Raw genomic sequence first — 20,144 nt, forward strand, 5'->3', positions numbered from 1 at the left:
TGGAATGCCAATTATCTGGATGTTTGGACGTTTAATGGTGTTTAGTACTTCTCATATATTATTCTCAAATTTTGGGGCCATTTTCTCAGACTTTGTGGTGGATTTTTCCAGGTCAGCCATTTTCTCTTCTATATCTGAGATTCTATTTTCTGAATGATCTAGTCTGCTTTTAATACTTTCAGGGGAGATTTTGACTTCCTCTATTATAGACTTCATCTCTAGCAGTTCTGTTTGAGTCTTTTGTAAAGTGTGTAATTCCTCTCATAGATCTTGCAAGAATTTCCTCATCTCCCGGAACTCATCAACTTCTTTCTCCTTTATCTTTAGCAGTTCATTATCTCTCTTCTCTTCCATCTCTGTTAGCTTTGACATTATGAATGCTCTAAATTCCTTATCAGACATTTCCATGATTTTCACCGAACTGCTTGTGGAAGAAGAAGAGTTACTCTTTTCCCTTGGAGGAGAGGTATTTTCTTGTTTTCCCATATTTCTTGTGATCCGGTGGTGATTTCTTGTCATCTGATGGATGGTGTGTTTCTTTCAAATTCTTGAAGTCCAGTCTGAATGTTCAGGAGCAAGCAGACAGAGGTGATCTAGAATCTCTGCTGTTCTGTTGTGATCGCGTTAGTTTGTTTGCTGGAGGCTGAATTATCAGTAGAAAATCTTCTTTTCTCCTATGCCCTGAAATATCTAGTTCACAGGAGCCATGTGGAACCTTCTTCTGAAGGTCTGGCTTCTTCTGCCGCTAGTTTGTTTACTGGAGGCTGAATTATCAGTAGAAAATCTTTATTTCTCCTGTGCCCTGAAATACCTAGTTTACAGGAGCCATGTGGTACCTTCTTCTGAAGGCCTTGTCTCTTCTGCCTAGTTCACAGGAGCCATGTGGAACCTTTTGAAGGCCTGGCCTTTTCTCTCTAATATATTTCTGATATTAGATTGTTATATATAGTTATAAATCACTTTTCTTACTGTAGTATGTAGAATTGCATTATGTCACCAGTCCCAATTATTTTTAATCCATAATATTATATGTAGTCATAAATAATTTTTTTTAACTGTAGTGTGGTACATAGAATCATATTATGTCATCAATATACATTCCTTTTCTTAAGAGAGAGTTTCTCACTATGTTGTCTAGGCTGGCCTCAAATTTGCAGTCTTTATGTCTTAGCCTCCTGAATACCTGGAACTATGGGCATTTGCAGTTTTTTTTCTTCTTCTTTTTTTGTTAGAGAGATTTTTGCTATAGGGCATGTGCACTTGCCAGAGAGGCAGCGAGACTCAAAGAGAGAAATCACCCCACAGGAGGGATGGCCCTCTGCAATCCCTTTTCCTCCATTCTCCTCTTGGGGTCTTGGGCACACATGCAACTGCACCCAGTGTGAGTTTTAAGCTGTCCAGTCCAGGACTTGAACCATGGTCAAATGCGTGGGAGTTCAGTGACGTAACCATTAAGCCATTTGCTAGTCTCTGGGCATGTGCAATTTTTTTTTTTTTTTTAATTTTCCAAAGAGTGTGTATGTTCTGCAGAGAAAAACAGAGACAAAAGAATAGGCAGGAGAAAGCTCCCCTCAGTATGGTGTGGTTACACTGCAATGCCTTTTCTTCCACTTCACCATCCTTTCGGGAATTTGGTGTGCATGCATATAAGCTTGGCATGCTTTTTAAGCTGCTGTGCTTGGGATTTTTTTTTTTTTTCTGTGCTTGGGATTTTTTAACACACAGTTCACCATTTGGGATCCCGCTCCTTTAACCACCAGCCTATTGTCCTAGAAATTTGAGTTAATGGAGAAAATGGGCATTTGTGTTTTATGTAATAGTGCTCCTATGAACATTTAAAAATTTAGTATGCACATGCAAAGGTTTCCATAAGGTATGATTACTGGTGGTTTTCAAATTTGGCTACTTATTTAAATCACCTTAGGAAGTTTAAATAATACACCTAAGTCTCCTTCAGAGATTCTCACTTAATTTGTCTGGTGTGTTATCTGGGCATTGGGATTTTTAGAAAAGCATTTCAGAAGATTCTAATGGGTAATCAGAGTTTGGGATCAGTGGTATATAGTTAAGAGTAGAAGTACTAAATATGTCCATTTTCATTATTATTTTTTTAAGAGAGTTTTGCTATAAGTTGTGTGCTCTTGCCAGAGAGACAGAGATAGCAAGCTAGAAATCACCCCCCAGGGGGAATGGCCACACCGCCCCTTCCATTCTCTTTTTGAAATCTTGGGAACTTTCACACATGTGCCTGGCGTGAGTTTAAGTTGCTGGGCCTGGGACTTGAACTGTGGTTGACTATGTGGAAGTCCAGTGACATAATCGTTATGCCATCTGCTGGTCCTGCATTTTCAGTACTATAAACTAGTGTCCAATTATTTTCCAACACGATTATAATAGTTTATACCAATAGTTATGAGTTTCTACATCCTCCTATTTATTATGCATCTTAATTTATGCTGATCTTTTATGTATCAATTTTTATCTTTAATTATCTTTAATTTTTCTTGAGTGCCAATAATATCTTTTTTTTTTTTTTGGGGAGAGGTTTTTTTCGCTATAGGGCGCGTGCACTCGCCAGACAGAGAGAGACATAGAGACAGAAAGCGAGAAATCACCCCCCAGGGGTGATGGCCACGCCGCAATCCCTTCTCCTCCATTCTCCTCTCGGGATCTTGGGCACACACACACACACACACACATGCCCGGTGTGAGTTTTAAGCCACCGGGTCCGGGACACAAACCACGGTTGATTACTTGAGAGTCCAGCGACATAGCCATTACGCTAACTGCTGGTTCCCGAGTGCCGATAATATCTTTTAAAGCTAGGCTTTGTGCCATATATTTGTAGTTCTAGCTGCTTGGAAGTTGAGGCAAGAAGATTGTTAGTTCAACACCAGCCAGTGCTATATAATGAGACCCTGTTCTTTAAAAATAAAAAAAAAGTTTGTCTTTTAATAGTTTTGGTCCATTATTGTTCTGAAAATTTTCACATTTGTTACCACAGCTATCTTACTTTATTCATCCTATCATTCCAGCTCCATTATGTCATTAAAAGTATGGTGTCTGCTTAGTTCTTATGGTGCTTAAAAAATAGCTGCATAGCTGGCAGGTTCTTGTGAGATGGTAGGGGTCCCATCTTTGTTGAAAGAGCCATGTATTTTATTTTGTGATTACTTTCTTTGGAGAAGACAGAGTATCTTCTATATTTTAGGCTTTTTGATGTGAACCATTGTTTAGATGTACTCCTAAGCAGACTAAATAACTTGGTTACTGGGAAAGAAAATAGAGACAGTCTTGAGTGCTCAAATCAATGTGTATTTCTACCTCTCAGAAGTTTTTCAGACTTCCTATTATTGACAAGAGTAGGAGGTAAATCATATGTTTTGTGATCTCTTTCATTGAGCAGGTTCTCATGTAGACATTTAAAAGTTAAAAAAAAGTTATATATTTATTTGTTGTGATTTTCGAGCTGCTGGGTCTGGGACTCGAACTGCAATCTAGCGCCATAACCTCCATGCCATTTGCTGGCCCCTCATCTAAACATTTTTATATTTCTGAGTCTAATGGGGGATTTGCCTAGCTGAGAGCAGAAGATTGGAGAAGAGCTTCTGCTCAACATTTCTATAGTTCTTTCACTGACTATTGAAGGAACAACTAGTTGTCTATTTAAAATGTCAGATAACTAATTTAGTATTCAGACTCAGACCAGAGTTTTCACATTTATTTAGTGACAGAACTGGAATTCAGATTAAATAAATTAATGTTTATCTTGCTATTGTAATATTGTTTCTCCCAGTGTAATTTTTTTTTTTCTTTTTTTGGAGAGGTTTTTGCTATAGGCGCATGTGCTCACCAGACAGAGAGAAACAGAGAGACAGAAAGTAGGAAATCACCCTCCAGGGGGCATGGCCATGGCGCAATCCCTTCTCCTCCATTCTCCTCTCGGGATCTTGGGCACGCATGCACATGCACCCGGTGTGAGTTTAAGCCACCAGGTCTGAGACTTGAACTGTGGTCAACTACGTGGGAGTCCAGCGACATAGTCATTATGCTAACTGCTGGTCCCCCAGTATAATGTTTTTGAAAGAACTATTTAGAACGACAATATACAAGGGCAGTCATCTTGCTGCTTGATACAGTTTTATTAAAATACTTGTGAGCACAGCCTCCCCTCAGTATGTTTTAATGTAAATTCTTTATCAGTGAGTGGTCACTTTTTGATTTTAACTGTAGCATAATAGTTTCTAATGGGCTTTAGAATTGACTATAATTTCATTTTTTATAAATAGTGCTAATAGGTATAATAATTTCCTCTTTGAATTTCAGAGTCCAGGCCTTTCAGAAGTTGTAAGTGACAGTTAAATGTATAAGAGAAAGAGGATATATTGACTTACGAGTTTAAAAGTAATTTCACACATGACCACTCTGTTTGAAAATTATTCTTTTAATTATATAACTCCTAGTAAGATTTTAACACTTCTCTGGAGGATGGTTATTTTCCTTTCAGTGTTTATATTCTTTTGTTTTTAGATTTTAAATTAAAATTTTTTTTAATTGTCAGAGGACACATGTGCTTGCCAGAGAGAGAGAGAGGAAGCATACCTCACAGCGATGTGGTCATGCTGCAATCTTTTCCCTCCAGTTTTCCATCCCATCAGGATTTGGGGAACATATAAATACATGTCCTGCCTGTTTTTCAAGCTGCCAGAGTAGGATTCAAAATAGTCTACCTTGTGGAATTGGCTCCCTATGCACAGGGCTAAACCTGTATTATAGTGTCAGCCCTCAGTGTTTCTGTCACTAGGTATGCCAGTGAAACTTTATAGAACTTCAGTAACTTGAAAATAGTGAAGTATAACTGTTTAAAATTTAACTCCTAGTAGCTAGCTTGTGGTGCACTGGTAACTCAACTAGATACCATGATAATGGACCCACATGGGAAGGTCCGGGACTTGTATCCTTAGATCTTCCATTACATGCTGGGTATGCATGTGTGTGCCCATGATCTGGGCTAGCGGAAAGCTAGAGGTAGATTGCTGCATGAAGACTCTGTGGAGGGGTACCACGTTCCTCCTCCATCTCCCTTTTCCTCTTTTGGAGAAAATAAGTAAACTTAAAACTTTCTGAATGTCTAAGATGAAAATGTGCTAATACTATTACTTTGACAGTACCATTTTAAAGTGACTGTTATAAAGAAATTTAAGTATCCAAATTCAAAAACTAATTTATTTCTTTTAGAAGATTCGAAGGAATTTAGTAAATGTATTGTTAAAGAGGAGGATGAAAATACCAAATATTTTGTCTGTCAAAGGAAAAAGGGTTGTTTTATATGTGCTTTTACAGTCTATAACTGTTACCTGTTAGTGCTTCATATGTGTGATTATGGAGGTTAATAGGAATGTAGAAAATAGAAAGCATACTGAAAAAAAAGTAGTATTTGTTTGTGGTATGCATTTGATATGTTATAATGTAAGATTTCATTAACATTGTTTATTTGCCATGATTTACATATCTTTTCTTGAATATCTTCATTCTTTCCTTTTAGATGTAAATAGCTGCTTGAGAACAGTACAATTAAGCATCAGGATTTTTGCCATATAAAATGAATGTTCAGTTATAGTATAAGTAATTCTAGACAAGTTAAAATATAGCACAGTATCTGTTTAAGGATAAATTATTCTTATTCTCTCATGCTTAAACCTCTCTTCCATTTGTGTCTTTGATTTTATTTCATTCTGCTTATTATAGGATCTTATCAATTATCCCTTTATTTCTTAATTTTATTATCCATTTAATTCCTATCCTTTAGACTACAAATGTGTTCCCACATAATCATAGATCATCCTAATTTTAAAAAAATGAACAAGCGTGAACATCAGAGAAAGAGAAGCATCCTTAATATAGGATCTTATCACATCACTCTCCCCTTTTGGTAGCTCTCTAGCTCCTTAGGATTCTCAGAGGTGCACACATGCCTGGTGTATTTTTAGGCTGAACTGAAGATCTGAAACCATGGTCAGCAACGTGGCTTCCAGAACTGCAGTTCAGTTTGCTATTGTCTGGACTACCAGCCTGGGCCAATTTTTCTTAATTTTTTTTTTAAAGCCAGGGATTCTGTGTGCAAGAAAGAGAAAAAGCTGGAGAAAATAGTCACCTCCCAAATGGGGGTTGGCCATGTTGCAAACCTTTTTCCTACATTTAACCATCCTGTCAGGATTCTGGGCATAACTACATGTGCCTGGGTATAGGCCACCAGAATAAGGACCTGAACCATGATTGGCTATGTGAGATCTGCCTTCTTTTGTGTAACATTTAACTATTGGATCAGAGGCTGGCTCAATCTTTGTTTTTAAATAAAACAAAATGTAACCATCCCTAATTCCTTTTTTTTTTTTTTTCTTCTTTTGCCTTCCTTAAGTGTTATCTGTGATATTTGTTTCGTTTCCCTCTATTCACCATTAATTGGTTAATCCTGTGAGTTTTACCTCATGTCTGTTATCACCTCTTGTAATATGGACTTTCTCATCTCTTTTTAATTAGAATATTATGGCAGGATTTTTATCCTCTTTTATTATTTAAATTTGTGTATTTGTGTTTTTCAGAGCATTGAATGAAATGTGGAAATGCCAAAATCTGCTTCGACATCAAGTAAAGGATTTGCTTGACTTAATTAAACAACCTAAAGTGAGTTAAATTTGAAAGACAAGTTTCCCTTTAATATTAAGTTTTGAAAACCATGTAGTTTAATTGCTCTTTACCATTGCTGCTATGTGTTAAACAGCTCTTTCTGTGTAGAAGAGTTCTGACTATAGAACTTTATCCTGAGAAACGTCTAATTTTTTTTGAGAGGTTTTTGCTATAGGACATGTGCTCTTGCCAGAAAGACAGAGACAAACAAAGAGACAGAAAGTGAAAAATACATTCCCCCACCCCCACCCCACCCCCCGCGGCCAGGGGAGGTGGTCACACCACAGTCCCTTCTCCTCTCAGGATCTTGGGCACACGTGCACCCGGCATGAGTTTAAGCCACTATGACTGGACACTCAAACCACAGTCAACTACATGAAAGTCCAGTGACATAGCCATTACGTCAAATGCTGGTACTAAAAGTCTAATTTTTTAACAAACTGGTTACCTGGAAAATTTTGTGTAAACTTTATGCAAAAGGTGGTACCCAAGATAAAAGAGAATATGCTTCTGTGTACTTGACATAAAGATTTTTTTTGGTGATTTTTAATAAATAATAACTCAGCATTATTGAAAACAGAATAAAATTACACTTTATCTCGCTATAGTAAGATGGTTTCAACGTTTTTTCTACCCTTGTAATTTTAGAAAATTTTAATAGTCATGTAATCATATTAAATACCTTAATTTTTTAATGTACAATTAATATTGTGGTGATTTTAGTATAGTATTTGGACTTCGTAATTAAAACATAATGGTATCATCTAATACATGTATCATTTTATTTTCGGACATTAAGAATGATTCTAGATTTTGCTTTTCCCTTTAAGAGTGCTGTATGGAGGCCTGTAAAAGGTATAATTCATCTAAAAAGCAGTGTGCTCTTGGTCATTTTAAATTGCATTCAGAACAAACACTACAATATTATTCTTTATTTTTGTTTTTCAGTTTATAGTGATGCCTATACCACTCCCTGCCCCAGATACGTACACCTCACATTCACAAGACAAAGGTCAATAGAGCAGTGTTGTTCTGTGTAAGGGAAGAAAATTTACAGTGAGACAGAAATTGTCTAGTAGCCCTAAAACTTAGCTAACAACCATACCATGTGTTTTAGTAATTTAAAGTAACCCTCCACTATTTTTTAAAACCTTTAAATCATAAGAAAGCATTTTATACCACTTGTTTGCCTAATTGAAGCTTGTATCTGAGTAGTATTTTTGTTTTATAGGCTAACCATAACCTTTTTGTTTTATTTGAATGTAATTTAACCATTTTTTCAGTGACTGTTGAGTATATTGACCTGTTGGGATATATTTTTTTGCATAATGAATGAATTAAATGAATTTTGTGATTCTGCTGGTTTTTTTCTTTTTATACTCTACTTAGATTAATGTTTTTCAGTTAATAAGCATATACTTTAGTCATTGTTATCATGCAGTAAGTTAGTGTGTTTTAGTCAATAACATCTGGATAAAGCTTTTTTTCTTTTTCTTTTTCTTTTTTTTTTTTTTTTTTTTTTTGCTTTGTAGAGCTTTATGAATTTGCTTCCATCTGGCCTCAAATACAAAGATGTTAATTAAAAATTGAAATGCTCTTATATGCATATGTTAAAAACTATTCCTGCATAGGCATTATTGAAGTCATAATAGCATCCAGGTAGTATGTTATGTAGATTTTTTGTTGAATAAACATGCTGTGTGAGATTTTAATTAAATATAATTTTGTTTTTGACTCTCACTGTTCCTTTAAACATTACTTTTTTTAGTTAGAGTTTTTTCGCTTTTCTTTTGATAAAAACATGGGAGGATTTCATGATTGTCCTACTCAAGTGTACATGACATTACGAAATACAATTTTATTGCAATTAGAATGCTTCTACTTTGTGGACTTACCTTTCTCCTTTTCTTAAAATAATTACCACATTAATGGTTAATTGAAGAGGGATTCCTATTCAAGTGTGGTGAGATTGAAGAAGAGACAATGCAGGATAGTACCCCAAATTGTAATTCTAGTGTGAGAAGAACTAAGTGTCTGATCATTTAATATTCATTTTATACCAAGGATTATAGTAGGTATCATAAAGTTTAGAAAATGCGCAAAATTGTGTTTAACTTTTTTTTTTTTGGGAGAGATTTTCACTGTAGGGCGCGTGCGCTCGCCAGACAGACAGAGAGAGACATAGAGACAGAAAGCGAGAAATCACCCCCCAGGGGGGATGGTCACGCCGCAATCCCTTCTCTTCCATTCTCCTCTCGGGATCTTGGGCACACACGCACACGCGCCCGGTGTGAGTTTTAAGCCACCGGGTCCGGGACACGAACCACGGTCGACTACGTGGGAATCCAGCGACATAGCCATTACGCTAACTGCTGGTTCCCATGTTTAACTTTTGAGTGCATATCTTTCATCCTGTCTTACCAAGAATACTCTTATATATTTAACAGTCAGTATAATTTTTTTTCACTTTCCTCTTCTTCTTTTTTTTTATCTAATCAGTTTTTAATTCTTAGTTTAGCGATGCAGCTCTTCTATTATATTTAACAAATTGTTTGCTCAGTGTCACTTAGATATGACTTTGTAATTTTCAGTGTTAAACTCTGGTTGGTGTAGCCAACTTTTTCATGTGGATTAACTTCTTCTTTTTTTTTTTTGGAGAGGTTTTTGCTATAGGGCTTGTACGCTTGCCAGAAAGATCTTGGGCATGCAGGCACACGAGCCTGGCGTGAATTTAAGCCACCAGGTCCAGGACTTGAACCATGGTCGACTACATGGGAATCCAGCGACGTAGCCATTGCTCCAACTGCTGGTCCCATGTGATTATCTTCTTGAAAACCTAATACTACTCCCTTCTTCCCAAATAAAACAACAGAAATCTTACATGTTTTTGTACAGAGCTGTTCAGTATTTTAAGCTTCAAATACTGAGGAATTACTATACTTTATTATACTTTGCCTCTAGCTTCCTATTAAGAAGCTCCTTCTTAATAGGGTTGGTTGGTTTGTTTGATTTTTTGCCTTCACCACAGTGTTTATCTATCTTAGTATTTTACACAGAGCTACCCAGTGACATCATTTAAAAACAAACAAACAACAAAAACACTAGCCTGATGCAGCGAATAATTAGCATTCCAAGAAATATCTTTTATATGTATGATTTTATGTGCAATAGTACATGAGCATATTATATGTAATAAAATGTAGTGAGCATATTCATTCACTCAAATAATGGTACCCTAAGGCGGCCCATAGCTAGCTCTCTTTGGAACATCTTTTATATATACATAGTTTTTTTTTCCTTTTTTTTCTTTTTTAGGTTTTTGCCATAGAGTCATGCACTCACCAGAGAAAGACAGAGACAAGAGAGGGAAAGTAAAAAGTTACCCCCCAGGAGGGATCACCATGCCACAATCTCTTCTCCGTCAGATTCCACTTATGGCACACATGCATGCTCACCCAGTGTGGTTTTTCAAGTCTCCAGGTCCAGGAGTTGAACTGTGATTGACCATGTGGCAATCCATACCTTAACCATTGTGCCACCTATTGCCCCTGACATTTTTGTAATTTTCTTTATCCAGTGTCTTCCTCCTATGTTTTTTGACCATGTATTATAACAGGCCTAAAAGTTTTAGGAATATCCCAAGGCAGAATATATACTTGTATCAACTATATGCTTAAGATGAGGCTAAAAACTTGAAAACCAACATTTTCTAGGTGTTTTGATCTTTTTCTGAAACTGAGTTACATTGTTCTTTGAACACAAAAGGAACCCAAAACTAGCTACTTGTTCCAAAATGTGATGCAGCAGTCTGTTTTTTGTTTGGAGCTGACAGAAACTGAGTGAGGTAAGAAGTGACAACAGTGAAGAATGAGTTAACTTCCACCTCCTGTTCAGTTCATCGAGAATTTAAAAATAACTAAAGAATGATGCAGTAGTGGTAAGATCATGGGTCAGGTGCATTTGTAGGTTTTGCTTATCTAATTTTCTGAAGAATGCAGTGTAAATTCTTACCAGGGAATTTTAATTTTGCATTTTTTTTGTGTGTGATTTACAGACAGATGCCAGTGTCAAGGCCATATTTTCAAAAGTGATGGTTATTACAAGTAAGTTATTTTAAATCTACATAAAATTTAAAGTTTTAATTGAAACATTTTTTACAGTATTTAAGATTCTGCTGAACCATTTTTTACAGACTATGATACATAGGAAAGATAAAAGTGTGATTTTTTCCAACAGACTATTCAGCCTCATCTTTTCCTTTTTTTTCTGATTTTTGTTTGTTTTTCATACTACATTGATTTTTTTTTCAGTGTGTTATATAAGCAAGAAGTGCAGAAAGGATTTATTATACGTACTTTTGAGTTTATTTAAATCATTACATAAGCTTACTGTAAAAACTGAATCTGTACTTTAATATTGCTTACCTGATAGGAACTGATGAGAAACTTATTTTACTTTCAGACAAAAATTAGACTGAAGACTGTACCTAATACCTATATAATAGCTTCTTTACAATAATATTAATTTGCCTTTTTCTTAAGTGATGTTTATTAAAATGTTACTTAATTGCATTTAGTAGTGAATATAGAAGGCTTGTGTGGCGCATCTCCTTTGTTCAGTACAGGAATAGGGAAGAGTAGCTGCTTTTGCAGTTATTTGCTTTTCCTTCTACCTCAGAGGTCACGTATAGCATATGGACACAAGTATGATGAGAAACATCTGGAGGAATGCTTCTACTGAACTTCCACTTGGTTATAATGAAGAGATCCTAAGGCGAATTTGAAACACTAGATATTCTGAGATGTGTGTATACATGCTGCTAAGACACTGTACAGAACAGTTATCAACTCACTGGAGTTTGAATTAATGATTATAGATTTAATTTTCCTCCCCCCTTTTTTTGGAGGTTTTTTTTTTTTTGCTATAGGGTGTGTGCGCTCGCCAGACAGACAGAGACAGAAAGCTAGAATTCACCCCCCAGGGGGGATGGCCACACCACAATCCCTTCTCCTCCATTCTCCCCTCGGGATCTTGGGCACGCATGCACACGCGCATGGCGTGAGTTTAAGCCACCGGGTCCGGGACTCGAACTGTGGTCGACTACATGGGAGTCCAGCGACATAGCCATTACGCTAACTGCTGGTCCCAATTTTTCCCCTTTTTTTATTAGAGAGATTTTGCTATAGGTTGAATGCACTCACCAGAGAGACAGAAAGCAAGAAATCATCCCTTAGAGGGGATGGCCACACCACAAATCCGTTTTCCTCCATTTTCCTTTAGGGATCTTGGGCATGCACACACACACACACACCTGGCATGAGTTTAGGCTGCCAGGTCCGGAACTGGTACCGTGGTGGACTGTGGGAATCCAGCAATGTAACCATTTTGCCATCTGCTGGTCACAGTGATTGGAGTCTTAGTATGAATAGAATTTTAAGAGCAAAATATATTTTACTTCTACATAGAATAGATTTCATTCTTGGATAACTTTCTTTTCTCTCTCTCTCTTTTTGTTAATAAGAGAGATTTTTGCTATCGAGCATGTGTGCTCATTGGAGAGACAGTGAAAGACAAAGCAAGAAATTATCTCTTTGGGGGAATGGCCACGGTGCAGTCCCTTTCCCTTCATTCTTCTCTCGGGATTTTGGGCTTGCACACACATGTGCCTGGCATGATTTTTTTTTTGCTATAGGGCACGTGTGCTCGCCAGAGAGACCGAGAGATAGCGAGAAATCACCCCCCAGCGGGGGTGACCATGCTACAATCCCTTCTCCTCTATTCTTCTCTCAGGATCTTGGGCACGCATGCACACACGCCCAGCCTAAGTTTAAGCCACTGGGTCCAGGACTTGAGCCGCGGTTGACTACATGGGAGTTTAGCAACATAGCCTTTACACTAACTGCTGGCCCCGCCTGGCGTGATTTTTAAGTCATCGGGTCTGGGACCCGAATGGTGGTTGACTACATAGGAGTCTAGCGACATAACCATTACATCATCTGCTGGTCCTTCCTTGGATAACTGTCTGAAGATAGGAGTTTGGTGCTATTGCTTTCCTGTATTATTTCCTTAGTAGTTTGGCTGTGGATAATTGTTGCCTGAAGGAGATCATTCTCTGTATTCTTTCTGTTTCCCATCTGTTTTCTTCCAGCAAGCACAGTATTTCTCAGATTTTGTTCTGAGAAATGTAACTGTCCTGCGGGTTTTAATAGTATTGGAGGAAAAAAAGGGATCTGTGGTTATGTATGTCTGTAGAGTGCTAAATTAAAGGTTTTGTTTTGTTGTGTTTTTTTCCCTCCTCCCTCTTCCTTTCTCCTGTCCTCCTTTGCTTTGCTTTCTTAAACATAAGGTCTTATTGTAGCTATAATATGATGCCTATTCATACTGAAAGAGCTGTAAAATGACATTTTCCAAAATTATTTCAGAACAATGTCTCTTCCCTGGCACTATTAAATTAGTCAATTGCTAGTGATCTCTGGAACATAGTTTTCAAGGTGCTATACTAGGTGCTTATTATGTAAACTTATGTAAATATTTAGCTTATCTTCTATAAGTAATCATGTTTATAATACTATAATGTGGTTTTTTGCAACTTTTTTTGTATAAAGGTCATACAGTATTTAGTAGGATTAGTATTTTCATGTATTTTTCTACATTCAGTGATTTATTCATTCTTGCCAAAACGTAAAAAATGAAAATTTTAGAGTTGTATGTGAACTTGAAGACTGCAATTATTGTATGCACATTTTCAGACTTAGTTGAATTTTTACTTTTTTTACAGTGCAAAGTATTATTGAAATTTTTGATATTATAGGTATCTTAGCCTGGATTTTTATTGCAGTTTGCCAGAAAAAAAAAGGTAGTAGGATCAACATTTTATAGCTCTCATGAGTGTTTTGATATATGGACCTAGTAGAGTAGTGTAAAAATTAATTTTTATTCTATAGGCTCATCCTTTCTCACTTAATGTTGACATATCCAGCTGTAACCTCTATAACAGATTGCTCAGTATGTCAGTACCAGATAGCATATGTGTATATGTGAATTGTCCCTGGACTAGTTAAATAACAAACAAGAAAAAAAAAGAAAAATCATTTCTTAAAGGTAAAATTTCTTGATTAGTCCCTTGTTATGATTTGCCAAAGAACGATGTATACAATAAGCTTAAGGAGATAGTAATAAAATTGGTATTCTTTAAGCTAACTTTGAATACTTTTAAATATTACAAGAAGTTACTTAGAAATAGCCAACTCAGTCTTTCCCTGCATAGACGTCTCTTCACAACGATCTTGTGTCTTTCTGAAAAGCAGATCTTTATTTGTGAAAATTGACTGCTGTAGGTGCTTCACAATTTATTTTATTAAACTAGACTAAATTTTTAGGTAAGGATTATTAATCCAGGTAATAAAAGGAATTAAGAATGTTGATATTCTGTTATTTTGCAAATTGTATTTTAATTTATTTTAAGGGAATTTGCCAGATCCTGGTAAAGCTCAAGATTTCATGAAGAAATTCACACAGGTGTTAGAAGATGATGAGAAAATAAGAAAACAGTTAGAAGCACTCGTTAGTCCAACATGTTCCTGCAAGCAAGCTGAAGGTTGTGTGGTAAGAAGAGAAATTAAAACAAAAAGTCCTCAGATCATTTTTTGTCCTTCCCTTATATAAAGTATAAATTCCTCTATAGAGACAATTGCTGTTTGATATCATGGCATATGTAGCCTTCTAAAATGAGAATATTATACATGGTTTTGTGCACGTTATTTTTCATTAGTCTTTTACTGTAATATTTATTAATAATAGCTACATTGCATAGCATTGAATGTGTGAACCATAATTTATTGGGTAGTTCACTGTGTTACACATTATTGCCATAGGGCATGTATTCATTAGAGAAAAAGGGTGAAAGAGAAAGAGAGAGAGAGCAAACGAGCCAGCGAGCCAGCGCACTCTCCAGTGGGCCATAGTCACACTGCAATTTCTTCTCTAATTATCCTTTCTGTTGGGGTTTTGGTTATGCAGCCACATGTACCTGGTTTGTTTTTGAAGCCATGAGAGCCTAGAATCCAACTGCAGTTGGCTATGTGGGATTTGGCTCCCTTAACCTCAAGGCTTTGGGATCGGCCTATCTCTTCTTTTTGATTAATGTAAAAAATGGAATAATTAATATCTTTATAGGTAAATATTTTTTCACAATCTTGATTCTTTAGGATAAATTTGTAGTACAATGGCATGGGTCAAAGGCTCCTTTATAAAGCCTTTAATATGTATTAGCAAGCTGTTCTCCAGAGCTGAATTACTTTTATAACCAATCACCAGTGATCAAAGTGACCATTTTCTCAGATGTAAAATTACTGGCCAGAAGCATTGCTGGGATCCAAACCCAAATAAAATGAAAGAAAAACATAGTTATTTTTTTGACGGGATTTATGTATTTCTATTGTTAGTTATCTAGCTATTTTTATCCTTGGGTTTATTAATACTTATTTCTTTGGAAATTGCATGTTTATAATCTGCCTAATTTTATAGATGATATTTATCTATATTATTGATTTGTTAGTTTGTCACATGGCATTATCTGTACATTAAGTTGCAATTAATTTTTTATCAGTTGTAGTTTGCCTTTCATTTTTTTTGTGATGTTTTCTGTGTACCATAGTTTCTATTTTTATCTAGATGAGTCTATCAGTATTCTCTTTCTCTCTCTCTTTTTTAACCATTAGTGCCCTGCTTATGAAATACTATTCTCTTACATGTCAGTGAATATTTACTAATATCATTGTTTCTTAATCTGTTACTGAGATGTCTTTTTTTTTTCCCCCCTGCTTGGTCAATCAGTTTATTGTCTTTATCTGAAAAATCTTCATAGAATATTGTTTGACTTAGTGCTTAGTAGCCCTTGAGGAAACTTGCCTCCTTCTGAGCTATCCAGTCTTTCTTCTAGGCAAGGGGCATTTTGGGATGGTTCCACCTCTTCTTTTTAATTTCTTTCTTGGGCTGATCAGGGACTATATTCTCTAGCATAGCATCATGAGTTCTTCTCTTTTTTAATGGATCTCCTCCATCACATGTGGAGTTCATTGTTCTTTATATAGTGAGGTAACTTTCTTTTAAGCATTTTAATCTTCCGTTTAAGTAACATATATTAACACACACACACACACACACACACACACACACACACACGCACATATATTATTCCTCTTTTTCTTTTGAGAGAAATTTTTGCTGTAGGATGCACATGCTCACCAGAGAGGCAGAAAGTGAGAAATCCTCCTCAGGGGGGATGGCCATGCCACAGTCTCCTCACCTCCATTCTCTTCTTGGGATTTTGGGCACACATACACATGCACCTGTATGAGTTTTTAGCCACTGGATATGGGACTTGAACCGTAGTCGACTATATGGGAGTCCAGCGACACAACCATTATTCCAACCGTTAGTCCCTTAATTAATATATTATCTGGAATGGTCAGAACCTGATATGCTTCCATTGTAATTCTGTATTACATTCCTTACTTTTGGAATCATAACCAGGTTATCATTTGATACTGTGAGGGATAGATAAGCCTCCATCCACATTTCCCTTTAGGGCCCCCAAAACTTCATTGCTAGTGGTAGTTCCATCTTGTGGGACAGAGACCCACATCTAAAGCTTGACACAGACTTGCAGGCTGAGAACTGCTCAAGGATGGGACGGGGGGAAGCCTGAGATGCTTTTTAGAGAAAGGTGATTCTTGGCTCCACCCCACATTGACTAAATGAGAATCTTCAGAGTGAGATCCAGGACTCTAGTTTTAACAAGCTCTTTTTGATATGTTTGTTTGCTGAAGGTTGTATATCCATTGACCCTTGTCTTTCTCCTTTTGTCGTTTTATTCTTTTTTGGGGGATATTTTTGGTCTAAGGTATGAGATAAAGACCTAACTTTGTTTTTATTACAAATGTCTGTTTATTTCAGTATAATATTTGAATCATCTGCCTTTTTCTTATTTACTTGAAATGTTCCTTTCACAGATATTAAATTCTTAATCTAGTCTTTTTGTTTTTTTTCTGGACTTACTCAGTTCCTACTATTTGTCTGTTCTAGCACCTAGACTGCATGGTTTTAATTATTGTAGGTGTTTAGCATTTTAATGTAGTGATTTGTTTAAATGCACTTCTGTAATATTTTTTGAAAATCTGCATTACAGCGTGAAATAACTAAGAAGTTGGGCAACCCCAAACAACCTACAAATCCCTTCTTGGAAATGATCAAGTTTCTCTTGGAGAGGATAGCACCTGTGCACATTGATACTGAATCTATAAGGTATTTATATATAAACAATACTGCATTTTTATTACTATTAATTCATTCATACATCCAAGGCCAGTCACTGTTGATTACCTGTTGTATTCAAGGCACTAAACTGGCTACATATCTGTCTATATTTATGTATATACTCCTATATACTTAATCTTTGTATTTCTGTATTTATTTGTATATGTATGTGCATACATACTCATCTCTGTATATTACTATGTTTAGCTTTTATTATATATCGTTTCAAATTGTGTATGAAGTTGTCAACCTAAACTTAGTTTTTATCTGGTAACGTTCCAGGAACTCTTTTTGATAGCTTGCATAGGTTAGATAATATAAACAAATTAGTTTTACTTTCAGGAAAAGAAAACAAGGTGACTCTCTTGCAAAGGAACATATGATGCATATTCACAAATGTTTGAGACTGACGTGTACTCTCTGGACTCACAGAGAGGGACCATGAAAAAGCATCCCCCTATAAGGCATGGTCACACCACAATTGTTTCTCCTCCATTTCTCTTCCCTTTCAAAATTTTGGATGCACACACAAGTGTAAGATCTAGCCATCTTAACCACTACACCATTGGCTGGCCTAAAAAATGTGTTTCTTTTTTGTTGTTTTTTGTTTGTTTGTTTTATAAATAACTCTCATTTAAAGTTTCAGCTTTGATACCACCTGACTGTAACATCCTAGAGTATTCTTTTTATAGCTGCCTTTCTTATTGTGAAATGTGAGAAGAATTTTCTTTTTGCTTTTCCCTAAAATGTTTTGAATTCATTGAACAATTAAAGTTCTTTAAAAAATTATACATGCGTGTGTGTGTGTGTATGTGTGTGTGTGTATAATATATATGTATATTATATATACACATACACATATAGGCCAGCAGATAGCATGGTGATTAAGGTGCTGGACTCCCACATGGTTGACCATGATTTGAGTCCTGGATCCAGCAGCTTAAAACTCATGCTGAGGGGACCGGCAGCTGGCGTAATAGCTATGTTGCTGGACTCCCATGTAGTTGACCATGGTTTGAGCCCTGTACCTGGTGGCTTAAACTCAGGCTGGGCGTGTGTGCATGCGTGCCCAAGATCCCGAGAAGAGAGTGGAGGAGAAGGGATTGCAGTGTGGCCACCCCCCTCTGATGGGTGATTCTTTCTTTCTGTCTCTCTGTCTTTCTCTGTCTTTCTGGTAAGCACACGTGCCCTATAGCAAAAACCTCTAAAACAAAACAAAACAAAACAAAACAAACAAACAAACAAAAGCACTCATGCTGGGTGTGTGTGCATGCATACCCAAACTCCCAAGAGGAAAATGGAGGATAAGGGATTGTGGCATGGTCATCCCCCCTGGGGTATGATTTCTCACTTTCTCTGTTTGTCTGTTTGCCACCTGCTGGCTCCTATTTCTTTAATTTTCTTTATTTTTAATTCTTTTGTTAACTTGCTATAGGACACATGCATGCACAAACTAGAGACAACATGAGAAAGTGAGAAAACACAGCTGCCAAGTCTGGGACTTGAACCACAGTTGGCCATATGTGAGTCTAGCACCTTTAACCACCATGCTACCTGCTGGCCTGAACTCTTAGTATTTTTAGTTTTTCATTTGATTCTCTTTGGTTCTCAAGTTGATGCTTTTTCCCCACAAATTTGTTGTATGATTGTTGTTCTTTGGTTTTTAGCTCAATTGTGTTTCTTTAGAAATGCCTTTCCTAATTACCCTGGCTATAGAGCTTCTCTTCTTATTATGGCCTTTTTATAGTCTTTATTCTTTTGTAATCTATTTTATGTGTTTGTTTACTTATTTTTGTCTTTTTTCATCAGTTTGAAAGCTTCATAGAACTGAGCCCCTCCAGGAAAAAAATGGGGGACCAGCGGTTAGTGTCATGGCTATGTCACTGGGCTCCCATGTAGTCGACTGCAGTTCAAGTCCCAGACCCCGTGACTTAAACTCACACCATGTGTGCGTGTGTGTGTGTGCCCCAGATCTCGAGAGGAGAATGGAGGAGAAGGGATTGTGGCATGGCCATACCCCTGGGGGGTGATTTCTCGCGTCTCTGTCTTTCTGGTGTGTGCACATGCTCTATAGGAAAAAAAAACAAAACAAAACAAAAAAACCTCTCAAAAAAAAATTGGTTGCATTTGTATTGAACATGTAGTGTTTTTCTTGTCATTGTTCAATAATGCAGTATAACTGCTATTTACCTAGGATTTAAATTTTATTATGTTTTATAAATAATTTAGAGATGATTGAAAAAATGCAGGAGGATATGTAGGTTGTGTATACAAATACTATGTTTTATATAAGGGATTTAAACATCTATAGATTTTGACATCCAAGGTAGGGCCTGCAGCCAGTCTCCACTGGGTATCAAGGGACAGCTATACTTTCAGTTGTTGAAGAAAATAATGAGTTTATTTTATATTGATATGTAGTATTTTTCATTCCTGTGATCATCTAGGTAAAAAAAAGCATTGTGTCTGCTGAAAACACAGAAAGATGATTCAGGTTGATGATTTTTTTTTGCGTTAAGTTGGAACTATTAGAATAGATTAGGGCCAGGAGATGGCTTTGCAGTAGGACTTGATGGTCTCTGAGACATGCCCTGGGAGGGTTTTGGGCTTGTATCCAGAGACTTCCCTAGGTATACTGGGTGCACGTGTGCCTGTGATTCAGGCTGGGTTGGGGGTAGAATATGATGTCGGGGCCTTATACGGTGCCTTGCTCATCAAAGAGTTAGGTGGATAAAAGTAAAGAAGAAAAGATAGAAAATAGAAAATACCCTTAGAATATCAGTTCTTAACAGAGTAATACATTTAAGAGGAATCTATAAGGGAGGCAGATGCATTTAACTCTTAGTTTGACCTTAATATGAGTGCATAGTATTCTTGTAGAAACATATTCTGAATATTTAAAAAAAAAAAAAAAAACATTGAATAATGACATTTTCTGGTATTTGGATCCTTTTTTTTTTTTTTTTTTTTTTAAAGTCCCTCTCTTCCCTGGTTTTTTTTCTTTTTTTTTTTTTTTTTTTTGGGGGGGGGGGTTAAAAGAACAAATACCCATTAGTGTAAATTATTTTTATCATTTAATGCTTTTATAAGAAAGCTTGAAAATAACTGGGTTTTTTTGAGTTTTTAATATCTACCTATGT

At 36.4% G+C, this 20,144-nt stretch overlaps 1 protein-coding gene across 5 annotated transcripts in view; it reads left to right on the top strand.

The window, feature by feature from the left end:
* The window catches only part of PDS5B (PDS5 cohesin associated factor B), a 226,504-nt gene that overhangs the window by 134,357 nt on the left and 72,003 nt on the right, over positions 1–20,144 (top strand). For all 5 annotated transcript variants that reach the window (XM_027775693.1, XM_027775694.1, XM_006158446.3 and 2 more), the window contains exons 14-17: positions 6,603–6,684; positions 10,742–10,790; positions 14,153–14,292; positions 16,877–16,992. In XM_027775693.1, the coding sequence (XP_027631494.1) occupies positions 6,603–6,684; positions 10,742–10,790; positions 14,153–14,292; positions 16,877–16,992 (387 nt within the window). The remainder of the gene's footprint in view (positions 1–6,602; positions 6,685–10,741; positions 10,791–14,152; positions 14,293–16,876; positions 16,993–20,144) is intronic.

The sequence above is a fragment of the Tupaia chinensis genome, unplaced genomic scaffold (assembly GCF_000334495.1).
Source record: "Tupaia chinensis unplaced genomic scaffold, TupChi_1.0 Scaffold000597_1, whole genome shotgun sequence".
Lineage (NCBI taxonomy): Eukaryota > Metazoa > Chordata > Mammalia > Scandentia > Tupaiidae > Tupaia > Tupaia belangeri.